The sequence below is a fragment of the Notolepis coatsorum genome (genome assembly GCF_963971535.1).
Source record: "Notolepis coatsorum genome assembly, chromosome: 19".
In the NCBI taxonomy this organism is placed as follows: domain Eukaryota; kingdom Metazoa; phylum Chordata; class Actinopteri; order Aulopiformes; family Paralepididae; genus Notolepis; species Notolepis coatsorum.
In genome coordinates, this window is record NC_140183.1 from 289814 (window position 1) to 308013 (window position 18200).

The following is an 18200-nucleotide window of genomic DNA, read 5'->3' on the forward strand; positions in this document are numbered from 1 at the left end:
CACCTAGGGATGGGCACGGTTATCTTCACCTAGGGATGGGCACGGTTACCTTCACCTAGGGATGGGCACGGTTACCTTCACCTTCACCTGTAATACAAATTTCCATTAGCTTGTTTTATTTTGTAATTTATGATGTGATGTGTAGTATTCTGTCTCCATGTGAACCCTGGCTACAAGGGGGAAATAACCTTGAACCTTGAACATTAATACTGTCTAGGTGTAATTAGTCCCAGATGATGGTAGTACCTAGTAACAACACCCGACGCATGTCAAATACTGATCATGGACATTTCAATATACTTCAAGGAATAGTCATGGAAAAGTCATAGACTTTGATCAGCACAAATGTGTAGGAATCCAGTGTGTAGAAGCACCCACCACGACGAGCCCTCCCTTCCTCTTGACGCGTCAGTGTTGTGATCGGCAGGAAACAGTTCCCCTGCTACACCCAGCAGATCCTCACCGAACACTGCAACGAGGTCTGGTTCTGCAAGTTCTCCAACGATGGAACCAAACTGGCTACGGGTTCGAAAGACACCACGGTCATCATATGGCACGTCGACACGGTAAGCAGCTACGGCCTACTCTCTCCGTCTGATGAGATGTTGTTCCCAAAGAGAGAGAATCTTCCCAAAGACAATATCTATCTGAATATTTTACTCCCTAATATCGGCATCGGACCCAGAACATCCAGTATCAGTCGGGCTCTAATTGGATGTAATTGAACCTAATGGTACTGGACACGCGTATACAAACCAGTATATCCTGGTCCATCCTCAATACATAGAAACTAACAGTTGCCATGCGCAAGTTGAGGTCATGATGTCGGCGTTCTCCAAAGCTCTGTTTGACTTCGTCCACGTGAATAACACATAATCAGTTTGTCTTGAACAATCTCCACCCTGGAAGGCCTTTTATCCAAAAGCTCAGTTTTCCAGTGACCTAAAGCACCATGTTCATGTTGTTGGTGGGATGATGTGGGGAAAACACTGAGAAAATACTAGGTTTTCAAAAATATCCATATCCATGTAGACGGGGTCTCAGAATGGGCACTTTATAAATCTAGCACTTACTGAAGACCAACACATATCTGTGATATTGTGATCCTGGAGAAGCTCTTGAGCCTAATAACTCTTCAACATGAACAAGAAACTACATAATTGGCATAATTCTATTAATAAAATACAAAAGAAATAAGAAAGAAATTGAAGAGCATTGAGAGCATTGTATTGTATTTATTTGTTGATAAATTAAGCTAAAGTAAGTATGAGACCTGATTGGCTGAATCACATGGTTTTGCTGTTGCTTGACAGGAAACCCACCAGTTGAAGCTGCTGAAGACCCTGGAGGGTCACGCCTACGGTGTGTCCTACCTGGCCTGGAGCCCCGACGACAGCTCTCTGATCGCCTGTGGGCCTGATGACTGCTCCGAGCTGTGGCTCTGGAACGTACAGGTGAGACCACTTTAAAGGGACCGCTTTAGACCCCTAGTCCTACAGGTAAGACCACTTTAAAGGGACCGCTTTAGACCCCTAGTCCTACAGGTAAGACCACTTTAAAGGGACCACTTTAGACCCCTAGTCCTACAGGTGAGACCACTTTAAAGGGACCGCTTTAGACCCCTAGTCCTACAGGTAAGACCACTTTAAAGGGACCACTTTAGACCCCTAGTCCTACAGGTAAGACCACTTTAAAGGGACCACTTTAGACCCCTAGTCCTACAGGTGAGACCACTTTAAAGGGACCACTTTAAACCCCTAGTCCTACAGGTAAGACCACTTTAAAGGGACCACTTTAAACCCCTAGTACTATTCCCTATCCACCAATGGTGTTATTGGTCATTGGAGTCCTTTTCTCAGCACAATCCATGCTGTTCTTCATACTGGATACCTGTATATCTGGCTGGTTTAGCCACAAAACTAATGTAAACGGGGATTAAAGCGCTCCGTCTTGAGACGGATTTCCGTCAATTTGATTCGGAGTCGTGACGGATTTTCCGTCAATTGGCTACCTGGTATAATATGATTTGTAGACGGAACAACATAAGCAGCCGCCAAGCGCCAATGGCGGGCAGGTTTTAGGTTTGGCGAGTGACATTTGCGAGGTCTGAGAGGTCTGTCCGCCACATGGCGGGTAACAAAATACGGTAGTCATGTAAAATAATTAAAACTGCGGTGTGTTTTGGTCTTACGACTGTCGCCTTTTTTGCAGCCTCGCGCGTCAATCTCTCCTTGTTTACCGACGTCACATCCACCACCTGCTTATGTACCTGCTTGCACTGTAACGTTACACACGCCTGCTATACCGATTAGCTAATGTTAGCTTAATAGCGTTTAATGGAAGGAGTAAGCCCGCCACTAAAAAGAAAACCCACCGCGGCTTTCTCAGACGAAAAGGATGAGCGGGACCAACAAAAGAAAGTTTCGAGAGGAATGGAAGTTTGAAGATAGCGGTGTTTCACGAGACTGGCTAGGCTACTGGGTGCTGTAGTGGTGAGTTGTTAACTTGTTCCGTGTGCCGCAACCATGTCAAAAAGAAAAACAGAAACGACACATTTGTCATTGTCGTGTTACTTCACAGTACAAATACGTGAGTCCTCTGCTGTGGTTGTGAGTATCCTTTATTAGCTTAACTCCGTAGCAACATCACACAGGTGTATCTCTCTGGATCTGGTAGCAAGAAATCCAGTAGCAGAAACGCATTCACATCATTAGGCTATGTCAGAAAACACGTGCACAAATCCTGCATTAGGCCTACTTTAGCGGACAAAACCCAAACAAAACTTATTTCTCACACGTTGATCTACCTCTGATACTCATCGGAGCCCATATGAGCGGGGAAACTTAAATGAATGAATGAATGAAAACGTTATCAACAGATTGCAGAATGGGTACAATACAGTACGGCTCAATACACACAATTGGGGATGCAGACCAGAGAAATACATTTGTCTTGTTTACATCAGGGTCCCCCATTTTCAATTCATATTATGATGAATTGAAAATGGGGGACCCTGATGTAAACAAGACGAAAGTCTTTCTCTGGTCTGCATCCCCTTAACAATTGTGTGTATTGAGCTGTACTGTATTGTACCCATTCTGCAATCTGTTAATAAAAATGTCAATCAATCAATCCCCCATTTTGAATTCATAGTTACATTTATGACATACACAACATACATGACATTATGACATTTATGACATAGGGACATACATGACATACAGATACAGGTATATAGTACTGTTACATTTGTCACATATACGATATGCAAATATACAGTACTGTTACCCAGAGATCCTAACAGTAAATATATACATATGATGAGGAGGAGACTGTACATTAGGAGGGGGTGGGTGGGTGGTAAAAAATATATACATACGGTGGGGAGGAGACTGTCCATTGGACATTTTACTGTGGCCAGTTTCGAATTGCAGCCTCCCGTAGGTGCTCTTTGAGAGTGGTTTTGAATGTGGGTAGGGAATAGGATTCAAATTTTTTTATGGCTGTGGGTAGGGCGTTCCACATTGTTGTGGCATAATTGCGAAACGTGTTTAGTCCCTTGTTTGTATGATAACAAGCCGTTTAGTTCATGGTTCAACGTAATGGGAAAAGGGTGCTTGCTCGCCATCAATCAGAAGCTAGCCACAAGACTTGCATTCACGCTCTCCAGCACACAGCCTCCCTGCCTGGCACAACAACCACAACAGTAGGGTCTATAGTCACAGTCAGGACAGTAGGCTCTACAAGTAGGCTCCCTTAAAACGCTATACAAAAAAAAATACAGTGGAGGTTAAAATAAGAATATGACTTGGCCTGAAAAAAAGGTTCAGTCAGGAGATTTGTTTTTGCTTTAATCCCTGTGTAAAGTAATGGGGCCACACGTGGCTCTTTAATCCCTGTGTAAAGTAATGGGGCCACACTTGGCTCTTTAATCCCTGTGTAAAGTAATGGGGCCACACTTGGCTCTTTAATCCCTGTGTAAAGTAATGGGGCCACACTTGGCTCTTTAATCCCTGTGTAACGTAATGGGGCCACACGTGGCTCTTTAATCCCTGTGTAAAGTAATGGGGCCACACGTGGCTCTTTAATCCCTGTGTAAAGTAATGGGGCCACACTTGGCTCTTTAATCCCTGTGTAAAGTAATGTGGCCACACGTAGCTCTTTAATCCCTGTGTAAAGTAATGGGGCCACACGTGGCTCTTTAATCCCTGTGTAAAGTAATGGGGCCGCACGTGGCTCTTTAATTCCTGTGTAAAGTAATGGGGCCACACGTGGCTCTTTAATCCCTGTGTAAAGTAATGGGGCCACACGTGGCTCTTTAATCCCTGTGTAAAGTAATGGGGCCACACGTGGCTCTTTAATCCCTGTGTAACGTAATGGGGCCACACGTGGCTCTTTAATCCCTGTGTAAAGTAATGGGGCCACACTTGGCTCTTTAATCCCTGTGTAAAGTAATGGGGCCACACTTAGCTCTTTAATCCCTGTGTAAAGTAATGGGGCCACACGTGGCTCTTTAATCCCTGTGTAAAGTAATGGGGCCACACTTGGCTCTTTAATCCCTGTGTAAAGTAATGGGGCCACACTTGGCTCTTTAATCCCTGTGTAAAGTAATGGGGCCACACGTGGCTCTTTAATCCCTGTGTAAAGTAATGGGGCCACACTTGGCTCTTTAATCCCTGTGTAAAGTAATGGGGCCACACGTGGCTCTTTAATCCCTGTGTAAAGTAATGGGGCCACACGTGGCTCTTTAATCCCTGTGTAAAGTAATGGGGCCACACTTAGCTCTTTAATTCCTGTGTAAAGTAATGGGGCCACACGTGGCTCTTTAATCCCCGTGTAAAGTAATGGGGCCACACGTGGCTCTTTAATCCCTGTGTAAAGTAATGGGGCCACACGTGGCTCTTTAATCCCTGTGTAACGTAATGGGGCCGCACGTGGCTCTTTAATCCCTGTGTAAAGTAATGGGGCCACACGTGGCTCTTTAATCCCTGTGTAAAGTAATGGGGCCACACGTGGCTCTTTAATCCCTGTGTAAAGTAATGGGGCCACACGTGGCTCTTTAATCCCTGTGTAAAGTAATGGGGCCACACTTGGCTCTTTAATCCCTGTGTAAAGTAATGGGGCCACACGTGGCTCTTTAATCCCTGTGTAACGTAATGGGGCCACACGTGGCTCTTTAATCCCTGTGTAAAGTAATGGGGCCACACGTGGCTCTTTAATCCCTGTGTAAAGTAATGGGGCCACATGTAGCTCTTTAATCCCTGTGTAAAGTAATGGGGCCACACGTGGCTCTTTAATCCCTGTGTAAAGTAATGGGGCCACACTTGGCTCTTTAATCCCTGTGTAACGTAATGGGGCCACACGTGGCTCTTTAATCCCTGTGTAAAGTAATGGGGCCACACGTGGCTCTTTAATCCCTGTGTAAAGTAATGGGGCCACACGTGGCTCTTTAATCCCTGTGTAAAGTAATGGGGCCACACATGGCTCTTTAATCCCTGTGTAAAGTAATGGGGCCACACTTGGCTCTTTAATCCCTGTGTAAAGTAATGGGGCCACACTTGGCTCTTTAATCCCTGTGTAAAGTAATGGGGCCACACTTGGCTCTTTAATCCCTGTGTAAAGTAATGGGGCCACACTCTACAAGCCCTGAACTAAACACTGAAACCTGCTCCACAGTGATGCAAAGAGGAAGCAAAGAAGTTGAGTATGTTTAAGTGCTTTTTACAGTGGCCCCATTAACATGAGTTCTGTGGCTCTCTAAGAAGGAGCTGGGTGTCCAGTACAGTGGCCCCATTAACATGAGTTCTGTGGCTCTCTAAGAAGGAGCTGGGTGTCCAGTACAGTGGCCCCATTAACATGAGTTCTGTGGCTCTCTAAGAAGGAGCTGGGTGTCCAGTACAGTGGCCCCATTAACATGAGTTCTGTGGCTCTCTAAGAAGGAGCTGGGTGTCCAGTACAGTGGCCCCATTAACATGAGTTCTGTGGCTCTCTAAGAAGGAGCTGGGTGTCCAGTACAGTGGCCCCATTAACATGAGTTCTGTGGCTCTCTAAGAAGGAGCTGGGTGTCCAGTACAGTGGCCCCATTAACATGAGTTCTGTGGCTCTCTAAGAAGGAGCTGGGTGTCCAGTACAGTGGCCCCATTAACATGAGTTCTGTGGCTCTCTAAGAAGGAGCTGGGTGTCCAGTACAGTGGCCCCATTAACATGAGTTCTGTGGCTCTCTAAGAAGGAGCTGGGTGTCCAGTACAGTGGCCCCATTAACATGAGTTCTGTGGCTCTCTAAGAAGGAGCTGGGTGTCCAGTACAGTGGCCCCATTAACATGAGTTCTGTGGCTCTCTAAGAAGGAGCTGGGTGTCCAGTACAGTGGCCCCATTAACATGAGTTCTGTGGCTCTCTAAGAAGGAGCTGGGTGTCCAGTACAGTGGCCCCATTAACATGAGTTCTGTGGCTCTCTAAGAAGGAGCTGGGTGTCCAGTGTGAAGAATAGCATGGATTGTGCTGAGAGAGGACTTCAGGCGACATCATGGATAAGAAGGAAGTGGGGCTCACCTGTTATGGTTTGGATATTATGGTACTTTTAAGGGTTTGGTATCGTGGTACTTTATGGGTTTGGTTTGTGGTACTTTATGGGTTTGGTTCGTGGTACTTTATGGGTTTGGTTCGTGGTACTTTATGGGTTTGGTTCGTGGTACTTTAACCTCTTGAGCCCAAGATTTATTTCACGTCACAAATAGATCACAGTGCGTATTAACCCCTTAACTGTCATGCTGTTTTTCCATCTTTACTCCCTGGAGCCAGATTTTTTGAAAATGTTCACGATGTTTGCAGAGCAGACCCATCGTATATTCTATATTATAGCTATGGAGACAATACTACAGCTCATTTGACGGGCACTATTTATACTCCAACAGGGGAAAAAACGTTTGTTTCTACATGCCTTCGTTCGTGCGCTATCCCATGCTAAAATTCGTCCCCTTTCATAATAATCCTGTCTCCTTTTCTGGAACGTGAGATATGACGTGTTTTGTGCAGCATGCGCATATTCGTGCGGGTTGCTCGCCTGAAACCCGCCTGACTTTTTTTATTACATTGGATGCCATTTTGTCACAGGAAAGATTAGCCTCTAGGATGGAGCCCAGGTAGGTAATTTCATCTTTCCTTGTGACCATATCGTCACCAACTGTAACTGAGAAGCCGTCTGTCTTGCTGAGTTTGTTATTTGAACCGAAGAGAATGGACTCTGTTTTGCCCATGTGTAATGATAGTTTGTTATCAGCGAGCCATATGCAGATTTTGCCTATTTCCGAGCTGAGGGTTTTTTCAACCTGTAACTCTGCTTTGAAAGCCCTGTAAGCGTTGTTTGATGTCCACATTCTAGACAGGAGAGTTGAAGACGAAGATGAGCCAGTCCCACGAGGACAGTCTGACCAGCGTCGCCTGGAACCCAGACGGCAAGCGCTTCGTCACGGGCGGCCAGAGAGGCCAGTTCTACCAGTGTGTGAGTATCTTCCAGAGAGAGAGGCCAGTTCTACCAGTGTGTGAGTATCTTCCAGAGAGAGAGGCCAGTTCTACCAGTGTGAGAGTATCTTCCAGAGAGAGAGGCCAGTTCTACCAGTGTGTGAGTATCTTCCAGAGAGAGAGGCCAGTTCTACCAGTGTGAGAGTATCTTCCAGAGAGAGAGGCCAGTTCTACCAGTGTGTGAGTATCTTCCAGAGAGAGAGGCCAGTTCTACCAGTGAGAGAGTATCTTCCAGAGAGAGGCCAGTTCTACCAGTGTGAGAGTATCTTCCAGAGAGAGAGGCCAGTTCTACCAGTGTGAGAGTATCTTCCAGAGAGAGAGGCCAGTTCTACCAGTGTGAGTATCTTCCAGAGAGAGGCCAGTTCTACCAGTGAGAGAGTATCTTCCAGAGAGAGAGGCCAGTTCTACCAGTGTGTGAGTATCTTCCAGAGAGAGAGGCCAGTTCTACCAGTGTGAGAGTATCTTCCAGAGAGAGAGGCCAGTTCTACCAGTGTGAGATTATCTTCCAGAGAGAGAGGCCAGTTCTACCAGTGTGTCAGTATCTTCCAGAGAGAGAGGCCAGTTCTACCAGTGAGAGAGTATCTTCCAGAGAGAGAGGCCAGTTCTACCAGTGTGTGAGTATCTTCCAGAGAGAGGCCAGTTCTACCAGTGTGTCAGTATCTTCCAGAGAGAGAGGCCAGTTCTACCAGTGTGTCAGTATCTTCCAGAGAGAGAGGCCAGTTCTACCAGTGTGTCAGTATCTTCCAGAGAGAGGCCAGTTCTACCAGTGTGTGAGTATCTTCCAGAGAGAGAGGCCAGTTCTACCAGTGTGTGAGTATCTTCCAGAGAGAGAGGCCAGTTCTACCAGTGTGTGAGTATCTTCCAGAGAGAGAGGCCAGTTCTACCAGTGTGTGAGTATCTTCCAGAGAGAGAGGCCAGTTCTACCAGTGTGAGAGTATCTTCCAGAGAGAGAGGCCAGTTCTACCAGTGTGTGAGTATCTTCCAGAGAGAGAGGCCAGTTCTACCAGTGTGAGATTATCTTCCAGAGAGAGAGGCCAGTTTTACCAGTGTGTCAGTATCTTCCAGAGAGAGAGGCCAGTTCTACCAGTGTGTGAGTATCTTCCAGAGAGAGAGGCCAGTTCTACCAGTGTGTCAGTATCTTCCAGAGAGAGAGGCCAGTTCTACCAGTGTGAGAGTATCTTCCAGAGAGAGAGGCCAGTTCTACCAGTGAGAGAGTATCTTCCAGAGAGAGAGGCCAGTTCTACCAGTGTGTGAGTATCTTCCAGAGAGAGAGGCCAGTTCTACCAGTGTGAGAGTATCTTCCAGAGAGAGAGGCCAGTTCTACCAGTGTGAGATTATCTTCCAGAGAGAGAGGCCAGTTCTACCAGTGTGTCAGTATCTTCCAGAGAGAGAGGCCAGTTCTACCAGTGAGAGAGTATCTTCCAGAGAGAGAGGCCAGTTCTACCAGTGTGTGAGTATCTTCCAGAGAGAGGCCAGTTCTACCAGTGTGTCAGTATCTTCCAGAGAGAGAGGCCAGTTCTACCAGTGTGTCAGTATCTTCCAGAGAGAGAGAGGCCAGTTCTACCAGTGTGTCAGTATCTTCCAGAGAGAGGCCAGTTCTACCAGTGTGTGAGTATCTTCCAGAGAGAGAGGCCAGTTCTACCAGTGTGTGAGTATCTTCCAGAGAGAGAGGCCAGTTCTACCAGTGTGTGAGTATCTTCCAGAGAGAGAGGCCAGTTCTACCAGTGTGTGAGTATCTTCCAGAGAGAGAGGCCAGTTCTACCAGTGTGAGAGTATCTTCCAGAGAGAGAGGCCAGTTCTACCAGTGTGAGAGTATCTTCCAGAGAGGCCAGTTCTACCAGTGAGAGAGTATCTTCCAGAGAGAGGCCAGTTCTACCAGTGTGTCAGTATCTTCCAGAGAGAGAGGCCAGTTCTACCAGTGTGAGAGTATCTTCCAGAGAGAGAGGCCAGTTCTACCAGTGTGTCAGTATCTTCCAGAGAGAGAGGCCAGTTCTACCAGTGTGAGAGTATCTTCCAGAGAGAGAGGCCAGTTCTACCAGTGTGTGAGTATCTTCCAAAGAGAGAGGCCAGTTCTACCAGTGAGAGAGTATCTTCCAGAGAGAGAGGCCAGTTCTATCAGTGTGTGAGTATCTTCCAGAGAGAGAGGCCAGTTCTACCAGTGTGAGAGTATCTTCCAGAGAGAGAGGCCAGTTCTACCAGTGAGAGAGTATCTTCCAGAGAGGCCAGTTCTACCAGTGTGTGAGTATCTTCCAGAGAGAGAGGCCAGTTCTACCAGTGTGTGAGTATCTTCCAGAGAGAGAGGCCAGTTCTACCAGTGTGAGAGTATCTTCCAGAGAGAGAGGCCAGTTCTACCAGTGTGTGAGTATCTTCCAGAGAGAGGCCAGTTATACCAGCGTGTGAGTATCTTCCAGAGAGGCCAGTTCTACCAGTGAGAGTATCTTCCAGAGAGAGAGGCCAGTTCTACCAGTGTGTGAGTATCTTCCAGAGAGAGAGGCCAGTTCTACCAGTGTGTCAGTATCTTCCAGAGAGAGGCCAGTTCTACCAGTGTGTGAGTATCTTCCAGAGAGAGAGGCCAGTTCTACCAGTGTGAGATTATCTTCCAGAGAGAAGATAAACAGCCCTGTACTGCTGAAATATCACTCTCTCCCCCAGTAAACAGCCCTGTAGTGAAATATCACTCTCTCCCCCAGTAAACAGCCCTGTAGTGTCTTGTCAATGAGTCCTGCCTTCATGGAAAAGTTGCCATCATAAACTGATTTGTACTGTCTTTATATTTTGCTCTAGTATGAACGCTTCAAATCCAGGTAAATTCACACAGTAGAACATATAAAAGAGAAACGTCGCGCTCACCTGATAACGTGACAGTGTTCCCATAGATATGAGTATTCCACATGCACAGAGATTCGGCAGTTATGAATAACTGGTGGAAGAATGAATGTAAACTAGACAGACATTTCCCTGCGCATTACTGTGCACAAATATGTACTGTATGAACTTAGAGAGCCGGCAGACACATAGACACCTGCAGACAGACAGACACATAGAAACCTGCAGACAGACACATAGAAACCTGCAGACAGACACATAGACACCTGCAGACAGACAGACACATAGAAACCTGCAGACAGACACATAGAAACCTGCAGACAGACACATAGACACCTGCAGACAGACAGACACATAGAAACCTGCAGACATACACATAGACACCTGCAGACAGACAGACACATAGACACCTGCAGACAGACACATAGAAACCTGCAGACAGACAGACACATAGACACCTGCAGACAGACACATAGAAACCTGCAGACAGACAGACACATAGAAACCTGCAGACAGACACATAGACACCTGCAGACAGACAGACACATAGAAACCTGCAGACAGACACATAGAAACCTGCAGACAGACACATAGACACCTGCAGACAGACAGACAGACACATAGAAACCTGCAGACAGACAGACACATAGACACCTGCAGACAGACACATAGAAACCTGCAGACAGACAGACACATAGACACCTGCAGACAGACACATAGAAACCTGCAGACAGACACATAGAAACCTGCAGACAGACAGACACATAGACACCTGCAGACAGACACGTAGAAACCTGCAGACAGACAGACACATAGACACCTGCAGACAGACAGACACATAGAAACCTGCAGACAGACAGACACATAGAAACCTGCAGACAGACACATAGAAACCTGCAGACAGACACATAGACACCTGCAGACAGACAGACACATAGAAACCTGCAGACAGACAGACACATAGAAACCTGCAGACAGACAGACACATAGAAACCTGCAGACAGACACATAGAAACCTGCAGACAGACCCATAGAAACCTGCAGACAGACAGACACATAGACACCTGCAGACAGACAGACACATAGAAACCTGCAGACAGACAGACACATAGGCACCTGCAGACAGACAGACACATAGAAACCTGCAGACAGACAGACACATAGAAACCTGCAGACAGACAGACACATAGAAACCTGCAGACAGACACATAGAAACCTGCAGACAGACACATAGAAACCTGCAGACAGACAGACACATAGAAACCTGCAGACAGACACATAGAAACCTGCAGACAGACAGACACATACAGTATAAACCTGCAGACAGACAGACACATAGAAACCTGCAGACAGACAGACACATAGAAACCTGCAGACAGACAGACACATAGAAACCTGCAGACAGACACATAGAAACCTGCAGACAGACACATAGACACCTGCAGACAGACAGACACATATAGACCTGCAGACAGACACATAGAAACCTGCAGACAGACAGACACATTGACACCTGCAGACAGACACGTAGAAACCTGCAGACAGACAGACACATAGACACCTGCAGACAGACAGACACATAGAAACCTGCAGACAGACAGACACATAGAAACCTGCAGACAGACACATAGAAACCTGCAGACAGACACATAGAAACCTGCAGACAGACACATAGAAACCTGCAGACAGACACACATAGAAACCTGCAGACAGACAGACACATAGAAACCTGCAGACAGACACATAGAAACCTGCAGACAGACAGACACATAGAAACCTGCAGACAGACAGACACATAGAAACCTGCAGACAGACAGAACATGCTTTGTGCACAAAAACTAAACATTTCCATTCTCGGGGAAACACTGCTTCTGGGTTGACGCCAAGGAAACTATAAAAGAAGGAATGGTCATCACGTCAGAATACCAGCATTTTATGCTCCGCTTGGTGCCAGACTTTATATATGGCTTGTTTTATTGTTTTTGGAGCTAATGTTGTGGTTTTCAAATGACGAGTATAGGAACTATTTCTCATGTGAGGTGTAGTTTGACCAACTGTCAAACTTTTCACAGAATCCTTAGCATCTTAGAAAAGGTCACTGCAACCTTCTTTGCTCTTGCTTGACTTTCTTGTTATGTTTAAAAAAATAGATGAATAAAAAGGTTGGCCGTGTGAAGGCGACATAACGGACCCAGTAGTGGGACGAGGGGTTGACCGCTTGTCGCCCCGCTCTGCAGGACCTGGACGGGAACCTGCTGGACTCCTGGGAGGGGGTGCGGGTCCAGTGCCTCTGGTGTCTGGGCGACACGCGCACCGTCCTGGCCTCCGACACCCACCAGAGGATCCGTGGTTACAACTTCGAGGACCTGACGGACAGGAACATGTAAGCAAGCGGCGGCAGGACGAGATCAACATGGTCAACCAGTAACTCAAATTGCGCCGGTTCGATCCCCGGCACCAAAGGGAGGGTTTTATTCCAGCGGTGACCTGGTGGCTCTGCCCAACATCTCTGGCATGATGCCCTTGGGCAAGGCACTGAACCCCAAACCACCGCAAGCCGCCCTTTATTAAACATCCGGGCGAGGCCTCTGTCTGGATACAGGTCACACTCTGCTTTATTAACCCTTTCACTGCCACACGACAGCCGGTTAACCCTTTCACTGTGACAATACAGAAGGTTAGCCCTTTACTATCACACAACCGACGGCGATGCTCCATCATTAGCATCATTAGCTCCGCAAACCTTCTGTCGTGTGGCAGTGAAAGGGTTAAACATCCGCGTGAGGCCTCTATTTGGATACAGGTCACACTCTGCTTTAGGGCTGTCTTAAATACTTCGAAGCTTCGTTCGATGGGCATGGGATTCGAATATGAAAATAAAATTCGATTATTTAAAAAAAAAGGATTATGAATTATTATTATTATTTGTTTTGAAAAATCAACCCTGCCTCTCTTTGTTAACTACAACAAGCAATGCTGTTTGTTATTTAAGATGAGGTCGGACTCTGCACTGACAGATTTGTGTTCATTGTGCTGCTTTTATAAAGCCTCAAATGATGGCTTACAATATTTCATGAAAGCAAAGTGTTTTGTTTGTCTAAGATTTAAAAAGGTTTAAACTTTACAGCACTGACAAAGTTGAACAAAGTGCTGTACAAGTCCCACAACATTAAAAAAAAAATATATATATATATATATACAAATTAATTTATTTCGAAGCTTCGAATTAAAATCGAATCTCGGCCCCGAAGCTTCGAATTCCAAAAAAAAATGGAAGGTCAGCCCTACTCTGCTTTGAAAGCCCTGTGAGCGTTGTCTGACGTCCACGTTCTAGACAGGGGGGTTGAAGACGAGCCGGTCCCACGAGGACCGCCTGGAACCCAGACGGGCTTTAAAGAGATGCATGTTTAAGGGGAGGTGCTCAAATATGCATTTCAATTACCTTATATAAACTGACAATACAGTCATTTTAAAGTAATCTTCCTTTTCTATATTGCCTCAAAAACTCCCAACTTTTTGGGGAATACATTTATTTGCCATTGAGTCGGACGAGAAGATTGAGATTCAGTTTCATCTCTGCGAGTCAGTTTTGGAGTTGTTGGAAGTTCTATTTTTTCACTTTTGACAGCTAGGCTAGCTGCTCCCTACCACTTCTAGTCCTTGTGCTAAGCTAGGCTAGCTGCTCCCTACTGGTTCCAGTCCTTGTGCTAAGCTAGGCTAGCTGCTCCCTACCACTTCTAGTCCTTGTGCTAAGCTAGGCTAGCTGCTCCCTACTGGTTCCAGTCCTTGTGCTAAGCTAGGCTAGCTGCTCCCTACTGGTTCCAGTCCTTGTGCTAAGCTAGGCTAGCTGCTCCCTACTGGTTCCAGTCCTTGTGCTAAGCTAGGCTAGCATGCTCCTGGGCCTCTCTGGGGCTACTGGACACACAGGTTAAACTGATATCAATCTTCTCGTCTGACGCTGGGGGAGATGGCAGATAAGTGTGTTTTCCCAAAATGTTGGACTGTTCCTTTAACAAACGAAGCAAAATATTTATAAATATTGACCCTTTGTTGTAGTATTTTCTTTCTGAACGTAATTTCCAGAGTGTTTTGTGTTTCAGAGTCCAGGAGGACCATCCCATCATGTCGTTCACCGTATCAAAGAACGGAAGGTTGGCTCTGCTCAACGTTGCTACTCAGGTCAGCTGCTCCGTCTGTGTTTCTGTCCTTCTGTCTGTGTGGGATGTTGTGTTATTTTCCATTACATTACACCGCTAGTAATGGAACCTGTCTAACAGTCAGTCATGGATATGGCTTTATAAGAGCTGTATCATAATGTAGATCTATTGTGTACCATAGAGCTTTATACAAGCTGTATCGATGGGCCTCATTTACCAATACTCTCTTATTATGTTTCTTATATTTTTTCTTAACCGTCTGTTAAAGGAACACTCCAACATTTTGGGAAATTAGCTTATTTAACATCTTCCCTGGAGTTAGACAAGAAGATGCATACCTTTTTTGTCTCTCTGCATGCATTAGGCTTAGGGAATGCCTGGACCGTTAGCCTAGCTTAGCTTCATCACTGGAAGTGGGTCATACATTTACCAGAGTTCCCAAAATGTTGGAGTGTTCCTTTAAGAGAAAAATAAGAAAGGTCACCGCTGCATTCAGCAACCCGTTCTTAACGTCCAAATCTGTTCTTACCCAGGTGTGTTGAATGATGAAGCCCACTCATTCTTAAACTCAAATGCGCGCTCTCGCTCAATTCATTTGCATACAGACACGCCTCGCCAGCTTCTCATGAGGCGAATGAGGCGTGTGCAAAACAGCCGAGGTTCGCCATCTGATCCATTCAACGGGAAGCGATTTGCGACTGATCTCAAAATGACACACACACACACACACACACACACATGTCTCACGACTCAGTGCATATGTGTTCCTGTGGGTCACCCATCGCATGTGTGTGTGTGTTAATCTGATGACAAATAAAGACTTATACTACAATACTGAACGACTGCCCGCTTGTCAAGAGCCAACCATGCGTTCTATGTGGGCGGCCAGAGCATCTAACTGTTCTAACAGCAATATATAATCCATTTCAGAAGCAGAACGCACACAATAAGTTATACTAATTATTATTATTATTATTGAAACTTTCTGGGGTTTTTTAAGTCATATTTGGGGCAATTGACCAATGGTAGGCTTTTTTTCTGGGTAAGAGTTTCTTATTTGGGTAAGAGTTTCTTATCTGGGTAAGAGTTTCTTATCTGGGTAAGAGTTTCTTATTTGGGTAAGAGTTTCTTATTTGGGTAAGGGTGCTCTCGACCACTCTTAGAATTTGGTCTTGCCTGAGAGAAAAGCAAAAATAAGAAAGCATTGCTGAATCCCAGGTAAGAACAAAATAAGAAAAAATAGTTAAGAACAAAATAAGAGGAAATCTGTTCTTATATCGCTTTGTGAATGAGGCCCATTGTGTAGATCTACTGTGTATCACAGAGCTTTATAAGAGCTGTATCATAGAGCTGTATAAGAGCTGTATAAGAGCTGTATCACAGAGCTTTATAAGAGCTGTATCATAGAGCTGTATAAGAGCTGTATCATAGTGTAGATCTACTGTATATCATAGAGCTGTATCATTGTGTAGATCTACTGTATATCATAGAGCTGTATCATAGAGCTGTATCATTGTGTAGATCTACTGTATATCATAGAGCTGTATCATAGAGCTGTATCATTGTGTAGATCTACTGTATATCATAGAGCTGTATCATAGTGTAGATCTACTGTGTATTATGTATAATAGATTTTTTACAAGGTGTATCATAGGGTTTGATAAGGTGTATTATGGGTATGTTTTATGAGGTGTACTGTATCATGGATAGGGGTTTATAAGGTGCACTGTGTATCGTAAGGTTCTAGAAGGTGCACTGTGTATCGTAAGGTTCTAGAAGGTGTACTGTGTATCGTAAGGTTCTAGAAGGTGTACTGTGTATCGTAATGTTCTAGAAGGTGTACTGTGTATCGTAAGGTTCTAGAAGGTGCACTGTGTATCGTAAGGTTCTAGAAGGTGCACTGTGTATCGTAAGGTTCTAGAAGGTGCACTGTGTATCGTAAGGTTCTAGAAGGTGTACTGTGTATCGTAAGGTTCTAGAAGGTGCACTGTGTATCGTAAGGTTCTAGAAGGTGCACTGTGTATCGTAAGGTTCTAGAAGGTGTACTGTGTATCGTAAGGTTCTAGAAGGTGTACTGTGTATCGTAAGGTTCTAGAAGGTGCACTGTGTATCGTAAGGTTCTAGAAGGTGTACTGTGTATTGTAAGGTTCTAGAAGGTGTACTGTGTATCGTAATGTTCTAGAAGGTGTACTGTGTATCATAAGGTTCTAGAAGGTGTACTGTGTCCGTAGGGTTCTAGAAGGTGTACTGTGTATCGTAAGGTTCTAGAAGGTGTACTGTGTATCGTAAGGTTCTAGAAGGTGTACTGTGTATCGTAAGGTTCTAGAAGGTGTACTGTGTATCGTAAGGTTCTAGAAGGTGTACTGTGTATCGTAAGGTTCTAGAAGGTGTACTGTGTATCGTAAGGTTCTAGAAGGTGTACTGTGTATCTTAAGGTTCTAGAAGGTGTATCATAAGGTTCTAGAAGGTGTACTGTGTATCGTAAGGTTCTAGAAGGTGTACTGTGTATCGTAAGGTTCTAGAAGGTGTATCATAAGGTTCTAGAAGGTGTACTGTGTATCGTAAGGTTCTAGAAGGTGTACTGTTTATCGTAAGGTTCTAGAAGGTGTACTGTGTATCATAATGTTCTAGAAGGTGTACTGTGTATCGTAAGGTTCTAGAAGGTGTACTGTGTATCTTAAGGTTCTAGAAGGTGTATCATAAGGTTCTAGAAGGTGTACTGTGTATCGTAAGGTTCTAGAAGGTGTATCATAAGGTTCTAGAAGGTGTACTGTGTATCGTAAGGTTCTAGAAGGTGTACTGTGTATCGTAAGGTTCTAGAATGTGTACTGTGTATCATAAGGTTCTAGAAGGTGTACTGTGTATCGTAAGGTTCTAGAAGGTGTACTGTGTATCGTAAGGTTCTAGAAGGTGTACTGTGTATCGTAAGGTTCTAGAAGGTGTACTGTGTATCGTAAGGTTCTAGAAGGTGTATCGTAAGGTTCTAGAAGGTGTACTGTGTATCGTAAGGTTCTAGAAGGTGTACTGTGTATCGTAAGGTTCTAGAAGGTGTACTGTGTATCGTAAGGTTCTAGAAGGTGTACTGTGTATCGTAAGGTTCTAGAAGGTGTACTGTGTCCGTAGGGAGTGCACCTGTGGGACCTCCAGGACCGGGTGCTGGTGAGGAAGTACCAGGGAGTGACCCAGGGCTTCTATACCATCCACTCCTGCTTCGGAGGACACAACGAAGACTTCATCGCCAGTGGAAGTGAAGGTGAGGACACTTCAGGAAAGTCCAATAGTCTTCTGGGTAATAAAAGAGTAGACAGTAAAATAGTGCAGTGCAATAAAACGGTTAGTAAAATAGAATTTTATTGCAGATTTGATGCACACTCAGGTGATCAACCCAGGGTAGCTGATAGAATGGGTCCTGTAACCCCCCCCCCCCCCCCCCTTTGTAGTCGAGGAACACCAAGTCAGAGCCTTACTCCGCAAACAAGATGTTAGGAAGGCCGCAGGGCCAGACAATGTGTCTACTTTTACCCTGAAAAAATGGTGCTGACCAACTCGCTACTGTTTTTACAGATCTTTTTAATTGGTCTCTCAGCACACTCGCTCTGACCTCTGTCATTATGAAGGTGTTTGAGCGGCTTGTCTGTGATCATTTATCTAGTATTGTTAAATTAGACATGTATCAGTTTGCGTATCAGCCCAACAGG

At 45.3% G+C, this 18200-nt stretch overlaps 1 protein-coding gene across 2 annotated transcripts in view; it reads left to right on the forward strand.

Moving 5' to 3' along the window:
• Positions 1 to 18200, forward strand: part of LOC311246692 (WD repeat-containing protein 26-like) — a 56281-nt gene that overhangs the window by 29412 nt on the left and 8669 nt on the right. For both annotated transcript variants that reach the window (XR_014620813.1, XM_084336899.1), the window contains exons 8-13: positions 428 to 566; positions 1314 to 1454; positions 7380 to 7499; positions 12583 to 12728; positions 14446 to 14524; positions 17626 to 17755. Coding sequence is in view for 1 of the 2 variants with exons in the window: in XM_084336899.1 (XP_084193025.1) it covers positions 428 to 566; positions 1314 to 1454; positions 7380 to 7499; positions 12583 to 12728; positions 14446 to 14524; positions 17626 to 17755 (755 nt within the window). In the remaining variant the exon portion in view is untranslated. The remainder of the gene's footprint in view (positions 1 to 427; positions 567 to 1313; positions 1455 to 7379; positions 7500 to 12582; positions 12729 to 14445; positions 14525 to 17625; positions 17756 to 18200) is intronic.